General features: G+C 36.2%; 1 protein-coding gene across 1 annotated transcript in view; it reads right to left on the bottom strand.

The window, feature by feature from the left end:
• Positions 1-22,187, bottom strand: part of DTWD2 (DTW domain containing 2) — a 156,776-nt gene that overhangs the window by 92,248 nt on the left and 42,341 nt on the right. The window contains exons 3-4 of the mRNA XM_032156600.2: positions 20,871-20,965; positions 10,298-10,490 (exon numbers count right to left, since the gene is read on the bottom strand). Coding sequence (XP_032012491.1) covers positions 10,298-10,490; positions 20,871-20,965 — 288 coding nt within the window. The remainder of the gene's footprint in view (positions 1-10,297; positions 10,491-20,870; positions 20,966-22,187) is intronic.

The raw sequence follows: 22,187 nt of genomic DNA, 5'->3' as shown, positions 1-22,187 counted from the left end.
GGAGTTTTTTGTTTGCTTAGTCACACTTTGTTTTGTTTTTTTTTTTTTTGATGTCAAAAAAAATCCTTTATTTACTGTCATTAGTCAGCACGAATTATGCCTATACCGAGTGAGTACCTGCCTGGATCCAGGTACTATGAGAGGTGATTTGCATATATCATCCCACTGGCTCTACACATTGAACCCCAGAGGCAGGTATAGCTACCTGCATATGTTTTAGGTGTCATAATGTCAGATTTGTTACATATGTATCCATGTCCTCTTTTGCCTCACCCTTAACATTACATTCTATGAGTGAGAACACGCGGTGTTTGGTTTTTTGTCCTTGCGATAGTTTACTGAGAATGATGTTTTCCAGTTTCATCCATGTCCCTACAAAGGACATGAACTCATCATTTTTTATGGCTGCATAGTATTCCATGGTGTATATGTGCCACATTTTCTTAATCCAGTCTATCGTTGTTGGACCTTTGGGTTGGTTCCAACTCTTTGCTATTGTGAATAGTGCCGCAATAAACATACATGTGCATGTGTCTTTATAGCAGCATGATTTATAGTCCTTTGGGTACATACCCAGCAGTGGGATGGCTGGGTCAAATGGTATTTCTAGTTCTAGATCCCTGAGGAATCATCACACTGACTTCCACAATGGTTGAACTAGTTTACAGTCCCACCAACAGTGTAAAAGTGTTCCTATTTCTCCACATCCTCTCCAGCACCTGTTGTTTCCTGACTTTTTAATGATGGCCATTCTAACTGGTGTGAGATGGTATCTCATTGTGGTTTGGATTTGCATTTCTCTGATGGCCAGTGATGATGAGCATTTTTTCATGTGTTTTTTGGCTGCATAAATATCTTCTTTTGAGAAGTGTCTGTTCATGTCCTTTGCCCACTTTTTATGGGGTTGTTTTTTTCTTGTAAATTTGTTTGAGTTCATTGTAGATTCTGGATATTAGCCCTTTGTCAGATGAGTAGGTTGCAAAAATTTTCTCCCATTCTGTAGGTTGCCTGTTCACTCTGATGGTAGTTTCTTTTGCTGTGCAGAAGCTCTTTAGTTTAATTAGATCCCATTTGTCAATTTTGGCTTTTGTTGCCATTGCTTTTGGTGTTTTAGACATGAAGTCCTTCCCAACGCCTATGTCCTGAATGGTATTGCCTAGGTTTTCTTGTAGGATTTTAATGGTTTTAGGTCTAACATGTAAGTCTTTAATCCATCTTGAATTAATTTTTGTATAAGGTGTAAGGAAGGGATCCAGTTTCAGCTTTCTACATATGGCTAGCCAGTTTTCCCAGCACCATTTATTAAATAGGGAATCCTTTCCCCATTTCTTGTTTTTGTCAGGTTTGTCAAAGATCAGATAGTTGTAGATATGCGGCATCATTTCTGAGGGCTCTGTTCTGTTCCATTGATCTATGTCTCTGTTGTGGTACCAGTACCATGCTGTTTTGGTTACTGTAGCCTTGTACTATAGTTTGAAGTCAGGTAGCGTGATGCCTCCAGCTTTGTTCTTTTGGCTTAGGATTGACTTGGCGATGCGGGCTCTTTTTTGCTTCCATATGAACTTTAAAGTAGTTTTTTCCAATTCTGTGAAGAAAGTCATTGGTAGCTTGATGGGGATGGCATTGAATCTATCAATTACCTTGGGCAGTATGGCCATTTTCACGATATTGATTCTTCCAACCCATGAGCATGGAATGTTCTTCCATTTGTTTGTATCCTCTTTTATTTCATTGAGCAGTGGTTTGTAGTTCTCCTTGAAGAGGTCCTTCACATCCCTTGTAAGTTGGATTCCCAGGTATTTTATTCTCTTTGAAGCAATTGTGAATGGGAGTTCACTCATGATTTGGCTCTCTGTTTGTCTGTGATTGGTGTATAAGAATGCTTGTGATTTTTGTACATTGATTTTGTATCCTGAGACTTTGCTGAAGTTGCTTATCAGCTTAAGGAGATTTTGGGCTGAGACAATGGGGTTTTCTAGATATACAATCATGTCATCTGCAAACAGGGACAATTTGACTTCCTCTTTTCCTAATTGAATACCCTTCATTTCCTTCTCCTGCCTGATTGCTCTGGCCAGAACTTCCAGCACTATGTTGAATAGGAGTGGTGAGAGAGGGCATCCCTGTCTTGTGCCAGTTTTCAAAGGGAATGCTTCCAGTTTTTGCCCATTCAGTATGATATTGGCTGTGGGTTTGTCATAGATAGCTCTTATTATTTTGAGATATGTCCCATCAATACCTAATTTATTGAGAGTTTTTAGCATGAAGGGTTGTTGAAGTTTGTCAAAGGCCTTTTCTGCATCTATTGAGATAATCATGTGGTTTTTGTCTTTGGTTCTGTTTATATGCTGGATTACATTTATCGATTTGCGTATGTTGAACCAGCCTTGCATCCCAGGGATGAAGCCCACTTGATCATGGTGTATACGCTTTTTGATGTGCTGCTGGATTTGGTTTGCCAGTATTTTATTGAGGATTTTTGCATCAATGTTCATCAAGGATATTGGTCTGAAATTCTCTTTTTTGGTTATGTCTCTGCCCGGCTTTGGTATCAGGACGATGCTGGCTTCATAAAATGTGTTAGGGAGGATTCCCTCTTTTTCTATCGATTGGAATAGTTTCAGAAGGAATGGTACCAGTTCCTCCTTGTACCTCTGGTAGAATTCGGCTGTGAATCCATCAGGTCCTGGACTCTTTTTGGTTGGTAAGCTATTGATTATTGCCACAATTTCAGAGCCTGTTATTGGTCTATTCAGAGATTCAAGTTCTTCCTGGTTTTTAAATCATCCTTCTGAAAACAACAGCCCATGTCCTCTGAGGAACTTCCTAATTTATGCAGTCTTCTTGTCAATAACGGTATCACTCTCCACCCCAACCTTAATAAAAGGGCCATCCAGGATTCTACTCTGGGAAAGAGAAACCATCTTTCTGTTAGCATAAATAAAACCAAGAGGTTATTTTTCTTCTTTGAGAACTCCTCAAAAGTTTTTATTCTTATTCTTTGTTTTAACCAGCACATTGCCTGGTATATACTGCCAGGTAGGCATTCAATAAGCTTTTTTTTTTAATAGGCAATTTATAACACTGGGAAAATTTCATTTCAGTGAAATGATAATCATGGTTTTGGAAACATGAAATGAAATTTCACCTTACTTCACCTTATAAATTGTACCTCATTCTCACCTTGTTACAGGTAGTTAGACAGGCATGAGCAGGGCAGGAGAGAGCTCTCCCCCTACCTACTAGGAATATCAGGTGAGGTTTGACAATTATCACACTGCCCCCTCTAAAAATGATAATTTGTTAGCCCATTCAGGGCGCCAGAGCAACGCCATTTCCTGATGATCCACAGCTACTAACATTAAAGTGTTAGTTGAATGCAGATGCCAGGGAGAAAAAACTTCCTGGGCATGCTCACTAAGAGACAAAATGGCAAAATATGACCTTCCAGGTATACACCACCGGAAAAAAGGGAAGAAAGCCTCAGACAGACATGTATGCAACTTGCTAAACACACTGCATGAGCTCCAAGGGTAAGGGAGGCACTGCGCATGCGGGAAGCCCACCATAACGGAAGAATCATGGGAAAGAGGTGAGCCTATAAAGCCCTAGGATCAAGGTTAAACATTCTCCTTGACCTTCAGGCACCCTCTTGGATCTCTTCCAAGTAAGCTTTCCTTTCTTTTGTGTTTTAAAGCCTTTTAAATAAACTTCGACTCCTACTCTGAAACGTGCCTTGGTCTCTTTTCCTGCTTTATGTCCTTCAATGTCTTTCTTCTGAGGAGGCAAGGACTGAAGTTGCTGCAGACCCGCACAGATGTGCGGCTGGTAACCCAGGGTAACTCGGATCTCTTCCACCGGTAATAGCCTGACTCTGAATACTAGAAGTTTTGTTCCTGCTTTTCTAAGCCACCTCAGACAGACACTGGAACATGTTAGACAACACTTAAATGCTTCGGAAGGGCATAAAAAATTCTAAAAAAATCCAAGAGCTGTCATAATTGCTGGGAAGACTGGCTTCTGCAGCCCAGTGTGGCTTCACACTAGTCAGAAGACACAGATTCTGTATCCCTCCCCTACCTGGGACCTCCAGGAAAACTCCTCTGGTTGATTCTCAAGAGTCTTCCAAAAAGGCAGAGGGCAGACCAACAGACAGGGGCGGTGAACTCCTCTAACCGGCCCAGGTCTCACACAGCTGTTTATCAGCAGTTTAGCTACTGAGCATGTCATATCATACTGGAAGTATCTCCTACCAGGAGGATATTAATCTCCTGCTTCCTATAGATCATTTCCAGTACAGGAAAGAAGTCCATTCATAAGAGAAAATCAGACCAAAACAAAGAGAAGCATACCCCAAAAACAGAACTGCCTGAGAACCAGATCCAGCAAAGCCTGAAGCCACTCCTACTCACTCTGAACCTCACCGGTACATGATCTATATATGTCCTTAAGTTAGTGTGAGTCGAAATTCTGTCAGTTACCCATGAATGGGGCATGTTAACTTATTTGTATCCATCTACTAAGGCAGGCCCCTAGGAAAGTCTATTATGTAATTAAATGAATTTATCTTCATCCAGAAAAGCTGGGGAACAGGGTTACTAATTAACTAAATCTTGCAATATACTAAAAATGTGAACAGGCAATTTTTCAAGAATTTAAAAATATATTTTAAAATAAACTTTTAGTGTTACATAAGGTAGTTTAGAATTCATCATAAAAGCACTACAATTGCCACTATCATTTTACAATTTTATAGATGTCTAAAAATAAGCATATAGTTACTTTAAAAAATCAATACCTTTCTCAACTCAATTTCCCTATTTATCTGTTTATATATATATATATATATATTTTAAAGGAGTAAATATACAGATTTCATTGTTTTTGTGCAACAAGTTCCAAAAACATTTTGTCTGATCAAGCCATACTCATATTTGGGCTTGGTACATGAGACTCTAAAATTCCATAAATAATATTAATTCTATGATAATCCATATTTCTCAAGTATATTTAGATGAGACTGTACCAAGATATGTAACATTTGGGTTTTTATATATTGGGTGAGGTTTTTAACTACTTTTTTTTTTTATTTCCTACAACTATTTAGGAAAAGACCATCTTGCTGGCCTAGTGCTAGCAAAACATCAATTTCAAAAAGTGAAATCTCGCCGGATGTGGTGGCTCACGCCTGTTATCCCAGCACTTTGGGAGGCCAAGACGGGTGGATCACTTGAGGTCAGGAGTTCAAGACCAGCCTGGCCAATATGTGAAACCCTTTCTTTACTAAAAAGTACAAAAATTAGCTGGGCATGGTGGTGCGCACCTATAGTCCCAGCTACTCGGGAGGCTGAGACAGGAGAATCGCTGGAACCCAAGAGGCAGAGGTTGCAGTGAGCTGAGATTGTGCCACTGCACTCCAGCCTGGGAAACAGAGCAAGCCTCCATCTCAAAAAAAAAAAAAAAAAGTGAAATAGTGAAATCTGGATATCTATTCCTTGCTCTCAAATGATTCAGAAAAACATAATTACACACATACATGCATAAATACATAAAGGGAGAGTAAGGCAAATATGGTATGTTAATGCTTGAGGAATCTGGATTAGTGTATTCAAGGGTACTTCGTATTATTCTTGAAACTTTTCTGTAAATTTCAAGTTATTTCATAAAAATTTACAACTTAGGATCTTGTCATATGATTAATAGGGTAAATGATGATTTTTATAAGAACATTTATTTTCTATCTTGTGAACTTTTTTTCATATCTTTGGCCTTTTTATTTAGATTTTCACATTTACCTTATTCATTTCTACTAATTCTAAGCTTATGAGGTCTTTATCTGATTTGATAGTTCTTCAGAAAGCCATTTGCCTTTTCACTTGAGTCTATGTGATATTTCGTATGATGTAATCAAATCTGTCCGATGTTTCCATGAAGTATTTTTGCTTTTATCCTATGGCTGTAAAGCATTACCTATCTCAAGTTTAAATATCCACCTGCATTTGCTTCTGGTTCGAAAAAACAAAAAAAGGAGAAGGTGATAGAAATGTATAGTATAGTAGAACTGAGAAATTATTTATATATTTCCTAATCTGCTGCTCAATTTAAATGAGAAAATAATTCTGATGAATTTTGTCTTTTGAAATAGATTTTAACCTTTTTAATGTGATTTTGTGCTTCATCTCTGTGATAGCTGTGTAGTTACCACAAAACAAAAGATTAAAGATGTAGACATAACATATGCAGGAAAAAATTTTTTTTCAAATATTTAGACTAAAATGTTTTACAGATGTAACACTTTTGTTAAACTTTCTCTGTATATTGGGAGATATTTAAATGTAATGTGAACGTAAAATTTTATCTGGGATGTGCCACAATCTAACAGTATCCATGCCTTTTATGAGTTAGACATAAACTCGTTGTTACGTGGAAGACAACAAATATCAATGAATATTTAGGAAGTCAGAGAAATCTAAAGCTATTCTATGTAAATATCCTGAATCGAAGTTTTCCATTTAGAAACAGTATACCACTGTGGTTGAGACTACTGGCTTTAGCTCTAACAAGATGAGTTCAAGTTGCGGCTATGCTGTGAAATAGTTATGAGATCTAAAGCAAGTTATTTAATGTCTCTGTACTTTGGTTTCCTCATCTGTTATCTAAAATACCAATACTTATTACCTCATGGGATTTGGGGAAAGATAATACATGTAAGTACATGTAAAACATTTGGAATTGAGCCTGCTCCATCAAAGCACTCAATGCATTAGCTATTTTTTAGAATTGTGTTATATATTTTAGTCTCATCTAAAAACGATGTCTGCATTTTGGTCAAAGGGAATAAAACTATAAAGAATTTAACTTTAAAACCTCAGAAGTCAGGGTACCATTGTTATTCTTCACTAAGTGCATGGCTTGTATGCACCCAACAACAGAGCAGATAACACAAAAACTACTGGGAATGCAGGGATAACATCGTTAAAAACACATAAGCACTAAAGCTTTTCATAATCCTTTTTCAGTATCAAACAGTCCAAGTATACCAAAAAATAAAAACATAAAGAAAAATACAATTAACAAACTTAAAAGCAACAGTATGAATGTTTACATCCCTAAATAGAGAATGTACATTTTTATGGTAATAGAACATGAACAAAAATCTACCAGGTAACTATTCACACAGAAATCATAAACTTATTCAAAATAGTGTGAGTAATGCTCTTTTATCATGATTCCAAAAATCAGAAATAAAAGTAAAATAATGATGAAAAGTGTTCAAACACTTAAGAATTAAGAACTCATTGACAGTATGGAGATTCCTTAAAGAACTAAAAGTAGGCCAGGCACGGTAGCTCTCACCTGTAATTCCAGCACTTTGGGAGGCCGAGGCGGGTGGATCACAAAGTCAGGAGATCGAGACTATCCTGGCTAACAGAGTGAAACCCTGTCTCTACTAAAAATACAAAAAATTAGCCGGGCACGGTGGTGGGCATCTGTAGTCCCAGCTACTCAGGAGGCTGAGGCAAGAGAATGGCGTGAACCCGGGAGGCAGAGCTGGCAGTGAGCCGAGATCGCGCCACTGTACTCCAGCCTGGGCAACAAAGTGAGACTCCATCTCAAAAAAAAAAAAACTAAAAGTAGATCTACCGTTCAGTCAAGCAATCCCATTACTGGGTATTTACCCAAAGGAAAATAAGTCATTATATGAAAAAGACACATAAACAAAGTGTGATGCCTCATGATTGTAACCCTAGCACTTTGGGAAGCCAAGGTAGGGAGAGGATCACTTAAGCCCAGGAGTTCAAGACCAGCCTGGACAACACAGTGAGACCTCATTTCAATTTAAAAAGAAAAAAAAAGACACATGCACAGGCATGTTTATAGCAGCAAGATTCACAATTGCAAAGACATGGAACCAATCTAAGTGCCCATCAACCAATGAGTAGACAAAGAAAAATGTAATATATATATACCATGGAATACTACTCAGCCATAAAAATGAACAAACTAAGTTCCTTTTGCAGCAACTTGGATGGAACTGGAGGCCATTATTCTAAGTGAAGTAACCCAGGAATGGAAAACCAAATTCCGTTATGTTCTCACTTATAAGTGGGAGCTAAGCTATGAGGATGCAAAGACGTACATAATAAATTTTGGGGACTCTGGGTGGAAGGAGGGAGCTGAGGAGTAAAAGACTAAATACTCGGTACAGTGTACACTGCTCAGGTGACGGGTGCACTAAAATCTCAGAATTCACCACTACAGAATTCATCCATGTAACCAACAACCACTTGTACCCCAAAAGCTATTGAAACTTAAAAAAAAAGAATTCATTGATAATCCATGGGTAGAAAGAATTCAAAACAACTTATATCAACGTTACTGATAAAAGAACACTTCAACCCAAAATGAGGGGATACAGTGACAGTTATACTAGCAGAAATATTGCATCCATCTCGCCCCTTTTGTTCAAAAAAGAAAGTGATTTTTTTTTAGAGACAGGGTCTCTCTCTGGCACCCAGGCTGGAGTGCAGTGGCACAATCATAGCTCACTGTAACCTCAATCTCCTGGACTCAAGTGATCCTCCCACCTCAGCCTCACAAGTAGCTGGAGTTATAGGTACAAGCCACCAAGCCTAGCAGAACTCAGAAATCTTAATAAAGAAATTTAGTACTTGTTTTAGTCAGCTTAGGCTGTTGTAACATTCATTTCTCACAGTTCTAGAAGCTGGGAAGTCTGAATCAGAGCACCTGCATGGTCACGGTCCTGGTGAGAGCTCTCTTCCTGGCTTGCAAATGGAAGTCTTCTTGCTGTGTCCTCACATGCAGAGAGAGACAGAGAAAGAGAGAGAGAGATAGAGAGACAGAGAGAGAGAGAGAGAGCAAAAAGGAAATACCTCTCATGTCTCTTCTTCTAAAGGTACTAATCCCATCATGAGGGCTCTGCCTTCATAATCTAATCACCTCCCAAAGGTCCCATCTCCAAATACCATTATACTGGAAGTTAGGGCTCCAATATATGCATGGGGTCGAGGGAGGACAGGGAACACAATTCAGTCTACAGAAGTACTCTTAGTAAAAATCTTATAAAATCAGAAGAATAATAGAAGAAAATAAGCCCAAAAAGATGAAATAAAAAATTGGTCAAGAAAAAAGTTCAATGTGATGAAATAAAAATAAACTATAATAGCCAATATAAACAACCTAAAATCTTATACTTTTAAAAGCTCTATAAAATACAGAAACCTCTTTTGAATCTGTTTGTGTAAAGAACGTTTGTGTATGTGTGTGTGTGTCTACGTCTGTGTGTGTATGATTAAAAACAAGAAAAAAAGCATTCCTGAGTAATTAAAATAATTAAGACTGTATATAAGTATATGGCAACCAATCTGCTAACTTAGAGAAAAGAGATAATTCCCTAGAGAAATATAAAAGTTATTAAAAACTGATCTAAATAGAAGTAGAAAGCTTGAATAATTTCCTTAGAAGAGTCTGAAAGAAGGATTTAAAAGCTACCATTTTTAAAGAGAACAGAACCAAGTGATTTCACCAGTGAGTTCCATCAAATTTCTAAGGTGCAAGGAATTCTAGTATTATTTAAACTATTCCAGGTCATAGAAAAATATTAAACTCTCTCCAATTTACTTTGGAAGTTAACATTATCTGAATACCCAAACCTGACAGTGGACCAAAAATACACATAATTCAATGCCACTAAATAAAATATAATTTTCAGCAATATATCAAAAATGTTTAATAGTTCACTCAGTCGAGTCCATTCTAGGAATATAAGAATGGACCAATATTAAGAAAGGTGTCTTCATAATTAATTACCTCAAAAAACTGAAGAATAAACCATATAACTGTAATAAGGAATGACAAAAAGTATTTAATAAAAACTTAGTCATTCCTAGTAAGAACTAGGTAATTCAGTAACCAAATAATAGTATTTAAATAAGATAATGCTTCTTAAAACACATTAATACATATAAAAATCCTTAGACTTTTCTGATTAAATGTCTAAGAGACTCTTAATATAGCCACATGCCTCAACTACAGTAAAATTTGGCAGGAGGAGAGAAAAAATGACAAATTTGAAATTTTATATATATATATTCAAAATATATATATATTCAAACTCATAAACATAAGCATACATATATCTAGGTACTATATATTCACACATAGAAATACCACCAAATTCATATATAAAAATGTATGTGTATCCCTTCACAGAAAACATACACAATATACCTAATTATACATTTATATTTATTCTCTGTTAAAATTACTAGTTTACCTGTTTGGGATGTCGGAACAAGGAGTTCTTATAGAAAATATCCTTAGCCTGGCTCCATGTGCCATCAATGATGATGATTGTAGAAGGATAAACAGGAGAATCTAATATAAATTCTTCCAAATTAGCAGCTTCAGCCCCTGGATATAATATTAATGTACCAGACTTCCGGCAAACAGTTGAAAGTTCAGGATCTCTGAAAAAGTTTTTTAAAAATATATTTTTATTAGCTTGTGAGGAAAAAAGATTTTATTATGCTTATTGAATTTCCTCATAAAAGTTTCCCTATATCTAGTCATTTGTCTAATCAAATATAGGTATTAGTTTATAAAGTATGAATTAAAAAGACTCAAAATTTTGTGTACTCTCTACTGATGTATTCACCACAATTCTGCCACTCTCCTCTAGCCTTTCCAGTCCTCACTATTCTTCTCTATTAAAGCTTTTCTATCCAACTGCCAGTGACATAACCTTAGCCCTTCCAAAGAATTCTTCCTTTCCTCACTAATACTTCTTGTGTAATCTGATCCACTTTATCAAAGTAAACAACTGGCACTGCCTAACAATCCTAGCACAAACAATCCTAACAATCCCAAGGCAAAATCTAGTAGCAATGGAAGAACCGTAAAGAGAAGTTAGGTTGCACAGGCAAGCCACATGCTCAAATTCACCTTTGTTAAAGCCAACTAAATATGGCCTGAAAAGGACTCCATACTTCTATATTTGAGTCCTTGTGGATGAACCCTAACCTATCTTAATATACAAGATTGAAAACCTAATTTAGGAGTATCCACCTGTAACAATGGCTGAGTCTTGGCCACTCACAGACTGCTAAGTGTTCAAATAAGGTACACCCCAACCTGTAACCAATCCAGCTGTTCCTGTACCTCACTGCTGATTTCTGTACGTCACTTCCCTTTTTTTTTCTTTTTGTCCACAAATTTGTTCTGACCACGAGGCATCCCTGGAGTCTCTCTGAATCTGCTGTGATTCTGGGGGCTGCCCGATTCACAAATTGTTCATTGCTCAATTAAATTCCTTTAAATTTAATTTGGCTGAAGTTTTTCTTATAACACCGTATATTATCTATTGAAGGAAACCAAAATATTTCACTTCAAAATATACTTATTTGACATATGTTGAGACAGCTGTTTAGAGGGCTTGCAAACAGCAGCAGCCTTGAAAAGCTGTTGCATCTGTAGAGAAAAACACATGGCAGCTAGGCTTTCTCTGAGGACCTTCCCTTGTCCAGATCTAGAAAATAATAACTGAAAGTCTGACAACCTTAATGGTCTGAAAGAAATATTTACCCTCTATTCTCTATGAAGGCTGCTATCGGTGCAGTTTCATTTGCATAACAAGACCACTTTTGCCAGCCAGGACTCCTCTTCTCCCCGTCCCAGATGTTTTTGCCATAATAAACAGCTTTGCCATGCTCTAAGCCCCTGTTCTTTATGTAAATCTCAAGATGACATAAAAGCGCCAACCATCTGGCCATTTCTTTGAGTTCTTATATTTCATAAGACTCCCTTACACGTTAATAAATTTGTATGCCTTTTCTCCCTTTAATTTGCCTTTTGTCAGATGGTTTTCAGCAGACCTTCACAGGGTGAAGAGGAACGTTTCCCTTGGCCCCTACACCACCATCCAGTTCAGTTATAGAGTTAGTTGATTCAACATTCATTCAAAAACGTGTCAAAGCTTTTTGGTACTGGAGATAAAACAATGAATGAGACACCCTTTGCCCACAAGCAAAAAACAAAACAAAATGCTATTAAGGGGAAAGGAGACAAATTATCACTTTTCTTTGAAATATAATCTGGACTTCCAAATTCAGCTCAGAAATAAAGACTTTGAAAGTCATCAAGCCCATCTTCACAAGAAAAACGCTAACAAACTGAAAATTAACAACTTTTCTTAGATTCATCAGAGAATTGAGGCCCCAGGGCAAACACTCCAAAAACCAGAGGAAAAAAAAAGAAAAGTAACCATCTTGAAATAGCCCACAGCATTCTCCATAACAAAGGCCTTTCCCTCAAGAGAAACTACTTACCACAGCTTTTTTGTACCTATTATTTAACCACAAAAAGAAATTAAGTACTAATATATGTTACAAAATACATGCTACAACCTTGAAAACATTAGGCTAAGTGAAAGAAGCCAGTCACAAAAGTCCAAATATATTATTTCATTTATATGGAATATCGGATATTAAATATGGATAACAAATAGGAAAATCAATAGAAACACAGAGTAGACTATTGTTTGCTTAGGACTGGGAAGGCACAGGGAGTTGGAGAGGACGGAGGGCATAGGGATAGGTAGGTGACAGTTAAAGGTAGAGGGTTTCTTTTTGAGGTGATGACATATTTTAAACTGACTTGTGATGGCTGCAAATATCTTTGGATATACTAGAAACCAATTAATTTGTATATTTTAAATTGGTAAATTAAATGGTATGTGAATTACATCTCAATAAAGCCCTTTCAAAAAAAGGGGGGGAGGATAAAGATATATGATAATACTAGTCAAAAGATAATTCCAGGCCAGGCAGTGGCTCACCCCTGTAATCCCAGCACTTCGGGAGGCCGAGGCAGGAACACTGCTTGAGCCCAAGAGTTCAACATCAGTCTAGGCAACACAGTCAGACTCCCGTCTCTCCAAAAATATTTAAAAATTAGCCGAGCATGGTGGCGTGCACCTATGGTCCCAGCTACTCGGGAGGCAGAGGCAGGAGAATCGCTTGAGCCTGGGAGGTCAAGGCTGCAGTGAGTGAACCATGATTGTGCCACTACACTCAAGCTTGGGCAACAGAACGAGACTTTGTCTTAAAAAAAAAAAAAAAAAAAAAAACAAGGTAACTGCAGTCTGCAATAGCCATATTAACTACAGACAAAGCAGACATCAGAAGGAAACTTATCAGGATGAAGAGAGGCATTACATAATAACAAAAGAGTCAATTCTCCAAGAAGATGTAACAATCTTTTAACATGTATGTACTTAACAATTCAGTGTTCACAACATGTAAGGCAAAAACCAATAGAACTGAAAAGAGAAATAGACAAATACAATAATACAGCTGGAGACTTCAGTACAACCTTGTCAGTAACTGGTAGATCAAGCAGACAAAAAATCATTAAGGATATTGTTGGCCTGAACTGCATTATCAATCAACATGATCTAATTGATATTTATAGAATAGTCCACCAACAACAAAATACACATTCTTCTCAAGTTCACATGAAATACTCACCAAAACAGACCACATTCTGGGCCATAAAACATACCCTGACAAATTTAAAATAAAAATCATACAAAGTATGCTCTCAGACTACAATGGAATTAAATTAGAGCCAGAAAACTTGATGGAAAACTCCACAACATTTGAGATTAAACAACATACTTCTAAATAAACCACAGGTCAAGAGATAAGTCCCAAGGGAAATTTTTAAATATTTTGAACTAAACGAAAATGAAAATACAACTTATCAAAATGTGTGGGAAGCAGCAAAAGCACTGCTTAGAGGGATATTCATAGCATTAAAATGCACACTGGGAAAGAGGAAAGACCTGAAAATCAACAGTCTGAGCTTCCTCCTTAAAAACACAACAACAACAAAAACAACAACAACAACAAAAGCTAGATAGGGCCACGCATAGTGGCTCATGCCTCAAATCCCAGAGGCAGGAGGGTCGCTTGAGGCCAGGAGCTCAAGACCAGCCTGAGAAATGTAGCAAGACTCTGTCTTGACAAAAAAATTTAAAAAAAAAAAAAAAAAGCTAGAGAAAGAAGAGCAATTTAAGTCTAAAGCAAGCACTATAAAAAGAAAAGAAAGAGTAAAACCTAAGATGGAAATCAATGAAGTTCAAAATAGGAAGACAACAGAAAAAATCAATGAAATCAAAAGCTGATTGTTACAGAAGGAATTGTGTCCTCCCCAAAATTCATATGTTGAAGTCCTAACCCCTAGTAGCTCAGAATATGATGGTATTTAGAGATAGATAAATCACCTTTAAAGAGGTGATTAAGCTAAAATGAAGCCATTAGGGTGGTCCCTATTCTAATCTAACTGGTATGATTATAAAAAGAGGAAATTTGGACACAAAAGAAGAGATGGCAGGGGCACACCTGTTCACAGGGACAACCATATGAACAGGCAATGAGAGGGCAACCAACTGTAAGCCAAGGAGAGGCCTCAGGAGAAACCAAATCTACTGGCCTCTTGATCTTGGAGTTCTAAACTCAAGAATTGTGGAAAATAAACTTCTCTTTGGCCACCCAGTATGTGGTATTTTATTATGGCAGTCCTAGCCAACTAATACACTGGTTCTTTGAAAAGATCAAGTAAATTGATAAAACTACACCTGAGGTAATTAAAAAAAAAAGAGCAAAGACACAATTACCGATATCAGAAATAAAAACGGTGATCATTACTGATTCCATAGTCATTAAGAAAATAATAAATACTACAAAAAACTCAGTGGCCACAAATTTCATAGTTAGGAGGAAATTAACTAATTCCTTGAAAAACAAACTATCGAAACTCACACAAGGAGAAATAGGAAAACTGAAAAGCTCTAAGTCTATTAAAGAAATTGAATCAATAATTAATAATCTTCTAAAAAAGAAATCACCAGGCCCAGGTGGTTTCAGCAGTGAATTCTCTCAAACATTTCAGGAAGAAATGGTATCAATTCTCTACAATCTCTTCCAGATACTAAAAACAGACAGAACATTGCCTAATTCGTTCTATAAGGCCAGCATTACCCTCATATCAAAACCAAATAAAGGCATTACAAGAAAGGAAAACTACAGATCAATACCCCTTATGAACACAAAGGCAAAAATTCTCAACAAAATATCAGCAAATTAAATCCAATGATGCACAAAAAGTTATCTCATCACAAATCAGATTTATTACAGGGATGGAAGGTTGGTTTAACATTCAAAATCAATAAATGTAATCACTCACATCAATGGACTAAAGAAGAAACATCAAAGGACTGTATCAATTCACAAAGAAAACGCATTTGACAAAACCCAAAGTCTACTCATGATAAAAACTCTCCACAAACTAGGAATAGGGGAGAATGTCCTCTATTTAATAAAGAACATTTGCAAAATACCTATAGCTAGCATTATACGTAATAGTTCTCTAAGACTGAGAACAAAACAAGGATATCCTCTCACCACTGCTATTCAATCCCTAGCTATTGAAATATGAAAAGGGAACCAAAGATATACAAACTAGAAAGATGAAATAAAACCATATACACTCCTCAGATGACCTAATCATCTATGTAGAAAAGTCCAGGGAACAGACCAAAATAAACAAATAAATAAATAAAAATAACCTCCAAGAACAAGTAAATAAGTACAGCAAGGTCATAAGATATAAGGTTAATATACAAAAGTCAATTGCTTTCCCACATACCAGCAACGAAAAATTCACATTTGTAATTGTTTTAAATACCATTAAAATAGCCCTCCAAAAATGAAATTCTTAGGTGTGAATCTATTAAAATATGTAAAGTACCTGTATGTGAAACACTAAAAAATTCTGATAAAAAGTAAAAAGGACCGGGCACAACGGCTCACATCTGTAATCCCAGCACTTTGGGAGGCCAAAGCAGGTGGATCCCTTGAGCCCAGGAGTTTAAGACTGGCCTGGGCAACATAGTGAGAACTTGTCTCCATTAAAAAAAAAAAAAAAAAAAAGCAAAGAATATCTAAATAACTGCTTTAGATTTACAGAATTATTGCAAAAATGGTACAGAGAATTCCTATAAACACTACACCCAGTTTCCCTTACTATCTAAAAGTAAAATACATGAAAACAATAACACAAAAAATAGAAAGAGCTTGCATGGAATTATATTTTTACAAGGTTCTTATGTTATATACTTAACGTATAACATTATTAATTCAAGGTAAACAGTGATAAAGTAAGAATACATAGTATAATCCAAAGACTAACCACAAAAGGCATACCTAAAAAGCCAACAAAGAAATAGAATGGAATGCCAGGAAAAACTTGGTAACCCAGAAGAAAGACATACAAGAGGAACAAAAGATCAAATAACTGATAAGACCAACAGAGGACCAATATCACTATGGTATTCACTGGTAATGTAAAAGAAAACAAATCAATAATTACATCCAGGAAAACGAAATAAACTCTCCAATTAAACAGCAGAGATTGTTTAAATTTCTGCTTAAATTTAAAAACCAAGACCCACACCATATAAACACTAGCACCCACACATAGCAGATTTTAAGACAAAGAGTATTACCAGAGATAAAGACAGACATTTGTGATATTGTGAAATATATATTTGGTCTTCTTTCCGTTTCCAGGCATACAACTCCTAAAATCCTTAGAATCTCCAAAGTGTTGTTTTTTTGTATGCTAATATTGACTGACGCTCCAGGGTGGGATTAGTCACTGGAAAGACTAAGGGGAAGGAGAGAGGCTAAAGGTCAAGTTGATCACCAGTGGCCAATGGCTTAATCAATCATGCCTGAATAATGAAGTCTAAATAAAAACCCAAGTAGACAGGGTTCAGAGAGCTGAACATGTGGCCATTCCCGGAGGATAGTGCACCAGGGAAGGCATGGAAGCTCTGCACCCCTTTCTCTGTACCTTGCATTATGTATCTCATCTGTACCCTTTGTAATATCCTTTATCATAAACTGGTAAACATTAAGTGTTTCTAATTAACTGAACCCAAACCAAGAGTTGTGGAAGCCCCACCTTGAAGCTGATCAGTCAGAAGTTCCTGGGGCCGGACTTGCCAATGGTGTCTGAAGGGGGGAAGGGGCAGTCTTGGGAACTGAGCCTTCATCCTGTGGGATGTGACACTATCCCCAGGTAGGCAGGGTCAGAATTGAACTGGAGAACACCCAACTAGTATTATTGCAAAATTGACTGCTTGCTTGCTTGCTTGCTTGTGGGGAGAAATCCTCACATATCTGGGGGTCACAGAAGTCTTCTGTGTTGAAGTTTGTGGTATTGACACCACAGCAGAGGAAAAATGAGAGTTTTTCCAACAACACACAATAATGATAAAAGGACTAGTGCATCAAGTAAACATAATAATACAAAACACATATTCACCTACTTAAAGAGTTTTCAAACAGGAACCAAAAGAACAAAATGTAAAAATTAACAAATCCCTAATCATAGCTGGAGATTTTAACACAATTTCCTTGATATTTGAGAGAAAACATGCTCATAAAATCAGTCAAAATACAGAATATTTGAATAACACTATCAACCATCTTGACCTAATTGATAATTTGTGTAACACTACATCTGACAACTGAGGAATACAGTCTTTTATTGTGCATATAGAATATTTACCAAAAAACAGATGACATGCTAGAACACAAAACAAGCATCAATAAAATTTTTAAACCTAAAATCACAGAGTATAAACAAGTAAGAGTAGAAATCAAAATAAACATAATCATGATACATCTAAAACTTCCCCAAATATTTGGAAATTAAGCGACACACTACTCAACAATCCATGTGCGAAAGAAGAAATCACAAGAGTAATTTTAAAATATTTTGAACTGAACGAACCAAAATCACAATATAACAGAATTGGTGGGATTTATAAAGCAATGGTTAAGAAGAGAAACTTGGCCAGCAATCGTGGCTCTCACCTGTAATCCCAGCACTTTGGGAGGCCAAAGCGGGTAGGTAAGATGCTTTGCGGCCAGGAGTTCGAGACCAGCCTGGGCAACATAGCAAGACCCTGTCTCTACAAAAGAAAACTTTTAATTGAGCCCAAGAGTTCAAGGCTACAGGGAGCTATGAGTGTGCCACTGTACTTCAAGCCTGGAAAACAAAACCCTGCCTCAAAAAAAAAAAAAAAAAGGAAAAATTTATAGATCTATTTATAGCTGAAATGTTTATATGCATGGGCCAGGTACAGTAGCTCACATCTGTAATCCTAGCACTTTGGAAGGCCAAGGTGAGAGGATCACTTGAGGCCAGGAGTTTGAGACCAGCCTAGTCAACATAGCAAGACCCCATCTCAATTTATTTTTTTAAAAAATTTATGCTTATATGAATGAACAAAAAGGTTTAAAATCTGTTATCTAATCTTCTACTAAAAAAAGAAAAGAGAGAAATTAAATTCAAAGCAAGAAAACAATTGACAATAAAGAGTAGAAATCAATTAGAAAACCAGAGAAATACACAAAGCCAAATCTTGGTTCTTTAAAGAGATCGACCGAGACAGACTAAGAAAAAAGAAAAGACACAAATTACCTAAATCAGGAATTAAAAGAGGTTACCACTACAAATTCTACAGACATGAAAATAACAATAAACAAATGCTACAAGCAACTTTATGACAATAAATTCAACAATTTAGATAACTTGTACCATTTCTTCAAAAGGTACAAAATATAAAAACTGACACAAAAATAAATAGAAAATATGAAATGCCTTATGTTTAATAAATGAATTATATTTGTAAGAAAAAAACCTTCCCACAAATTATAATACGACCAGGTGGGCTTTATCTTAGAAATAGAAGGGTTTTAACATGCAGAAATCAATCAATATAATATACTATATTAACAGAATTAAGGAGAGAAACTACATGATCATTTCAATAGATGCATTTCACAAAATTTAACAAACACCCATTCATAATTAAAACTCTCATCACTTTAGAAACTGATAAATGACATTGTATAACATGGTTATTACAGTTAATGTATACTCGCAAACAGCCATGAAGGCAGGTCTTAAATGTTATCACTGCAAAAAAAAAAAAAAAAAAAAAAAGTAAAACTATTGTTATAAATCTGTTTAATACAGTTGTTGTCTTGGCATCCATTTTAGGCCTGACATAAGTTATCTGTAATCCAGCCAACCCTATCATCTTTGGTCTACTTAAAACTTTCCCTCCCTGTGTGGTGTTTGCCATATAGCCTACTTGTTCCTCACTAACCCAAAACCCAACACATCCCATAGCTGCTGACCACAATAAAACTTAAAGGTCAATACCACAGTCATATGAATAAGCTCCCCCTTCACATTGTTCTCTTTAAACTAGCCAGTCTACAACCCACAGAGAAATTCCAAGGGATAATCCCCACGGACCTTAATAAAGGCATAATCCCACAGGTCTCCCCTTCCCACCCACCCAGCGGTTGAATCCCCTGCTGTTTCCAGACTTCCCTTTGGCCTCACATTGGCATCCTAACCTCTCTGGTATCTGTGTGTAATAAACTTCTTTCCTTTCATGCATTTTGGCTTCACTTCCTCATTATGTCTCTCCTGACACAGCCATACTATAGTATTCTCAATATTATTGAACATTTTGAACAAATCTTAACTATGTGAGGTGATAAATTTGTTAATTAGCTTGATTGTGCTAATCATTTCACAATGTATACATACATCAAAACATCACACTGTACACGATAAATATAACTTTTATCTATCAATTATACCTCAATAATGCTTGGGGGGCAGAAACATAGAGCCAATATCATAGTTAATAACGTCCGCAGAGTTTGGGACCAAGGTAAAGATGTTGGCTTTCACCACTTCTAATAAACATTATACTAAAGGTATCAGTTATTGCAGTGCGGCAAGGAAAAAAAAAAGGATAAGTATCAGAAAAGAAGAAATATAAATGATCTCATTTGCAGATGACAACGCTGCTTACATAGAAAGTTCCAGGGAATCTACAAAACAATTTCTACAACTAACAGATGAATTTAGAAAGTTACTGGATATGGGGTTAATATATAAAAACCAATTGTTTTCTTATATACTAGAGGCAAAAATTTACAAAGGACACCAAAAGCAGTACGTCTCTTAATCATTCCCCCATGATTTCATCATGTACTCTAACAAAAGCCTAAATTAATCGTTCAATTACCGCATTTATACTAATAGTTCTAATCTGCTTTAATTTAAAATTCATCAGCAAATAATAATTTACTGGCCAGGCCCAGTGGCTCATGCCTGTAGTCCCAGCTGCTCAGGAAGCTGAGGTGGCAGAATCACTTGAGCCCAGGAGGTGGAGTTTGCAGTGAGCCAAAACTGCACCACTGCACTCCAGACTGGGCAACAAAGTGAGATCCTGCCTCAAAAAATAATAACAATAATAATTTACTGAGTAAGCACTATATTAGGCACCACAGGGGAAAAAAAAACTGAACTAAATCTAATACAAGAACCCCACCAAAAAAAAAAAAATGTTGTGGAAGATATTTAAGAAAAAAAAAAAAGAACCCTACCATCTACCAACTGGAAGGCACTTTTAACAAAAATGATATAAACACTAAGTATATTTGCCTTTTAAGTTAAACATACATTACTATGAAATTCAGATAATGCTATCATTCCTTTGCTTATACATTATTTTTGTATTTCTGATTTTGTTTTGTTTTGTCTTGTATTATTTTGTGCGGTCAGGGGTTAGCAGAACCTAAATTTTTTGACTAATTTCCACCCTTTAGACTATGAATAAGCTGAAAGAAACCATTTTTTAAGATCTGTGTAGAAAAGAATTATTTACATTGCCCTAACAGTTAGTTTACCTTTCTTCACTGAAGCGACGACCAATCTTTACTTTACACTTGTCCTGGGGGAGGCATGCTGCTAGTAGAGGAACTGTACGCAACACTTTGTTTCCCTTTAATTAAAAAATGAATTGAAACATAGATTTTTACTTAGATATACACACTTTTAAATACTTTATAATGAATATCTGATTCATAACTTTATGTATAACTTTCACAAGTCTTTTACTAAAGACCACAGTTTAATAAAAAGAGGTAAAATTTCTCTGACTTATCAGTATTAACCATAACGCAAGCATACATTTTTATTCTATTTGGGTATGTTTACAGGTTTACTGATCAAAGAAGATTACATTAATATATATAATGATTAAGATTATTAAAATGTAAACTTGTGCTTAAATTGAATCATTTATTCTGACAAGTTTTTCATTTCACAAGTAATTACATTTTGCACTATGTCAGCTTGAAGATAATTGCCTAGATCTTTATGCCCAAAAAGCAAGGAAGTGCTCAGAAAACAAAACAACGGGTTCTTCCCAGCATAGCCTCTTTACTTAAAACTTTTTTTTAAAAAAGAAAACAAAACAATGGGGTATGTCAAAGGGACACAGAAGCCAATCTTAAAGAGCTCCCACTGGCTAAAACTGAACAATCTGAGCAACAAAAAAACTAACACAGTACTGGGTTATAACCCAAAGTACAAATTAGAGTCCAGAATGATATAAATAAATGACTTAACAAATAAATGGGGGAGAAGAAACAAATCTTCCTTACAAAAGAATTCCAAATAATAAATGTAAATACACCCCCTCCTGAAGGTGGAACTTAATCTCTTCCTCCCACTTGAGTGTGGGCTGGATTTATGGCCTTGCTTCCAAAGAATATAGAGTATGGAAAGAGAACAAAAATAGTAACTTTAGAGTGGAGAAATCTGGTGGCCATTTCTGAAAATGCCATTAAGTTAACTGTCGTCAGTGGTTTCTTCAATGTCCTAGCTTCCAACACTGGAAACCATCTTTCCTGTTGCCACGAGAATTCTACCTTGAATCCCATAGAGCCAAGTGATTAGTTACTCTGCCTTAGGTGGTTTTAGGACATTTTCCAATGTTTGATATAATGTTTTCTCTTTATCATCACCATGACACTGTGACACAAACTTAATCAGTTTCTAAATCTTTATCAAAGTAATACATGTATATATGTCAAATTAAATAGTGCGAAAAGACTTAAAATGCCACAGTTGTTTCCAGATGTACTCCCCAGTACCACATCCTGGAGGCAATCACTTTAACTCTTTTGGCTATTTCTTCTGGTAGTTATCTCCATATAACC

The sequence above is a fragment of the Hylobates moloch genome, unplaced genomic scaffold (assembly GCF_009828535.3).
Source record: "Hylobates moloch isolate HMO894 unplaced genomic scaffold, HMol_V3 SCAFFOLD_6, whole genome shotgun sequence".
Classification (NCBI taxonomy): domain Eukaryota; kingdom Metazoa; phylum Chordata; class Mammalia; order Primates; family Hylobatidae; genus Hylobates; species Hylobates moloch.
Note: the sequence above shows the minus strand (reverse complement) of the source record. Positions and strands in the feature narration are given on the sequence as shown.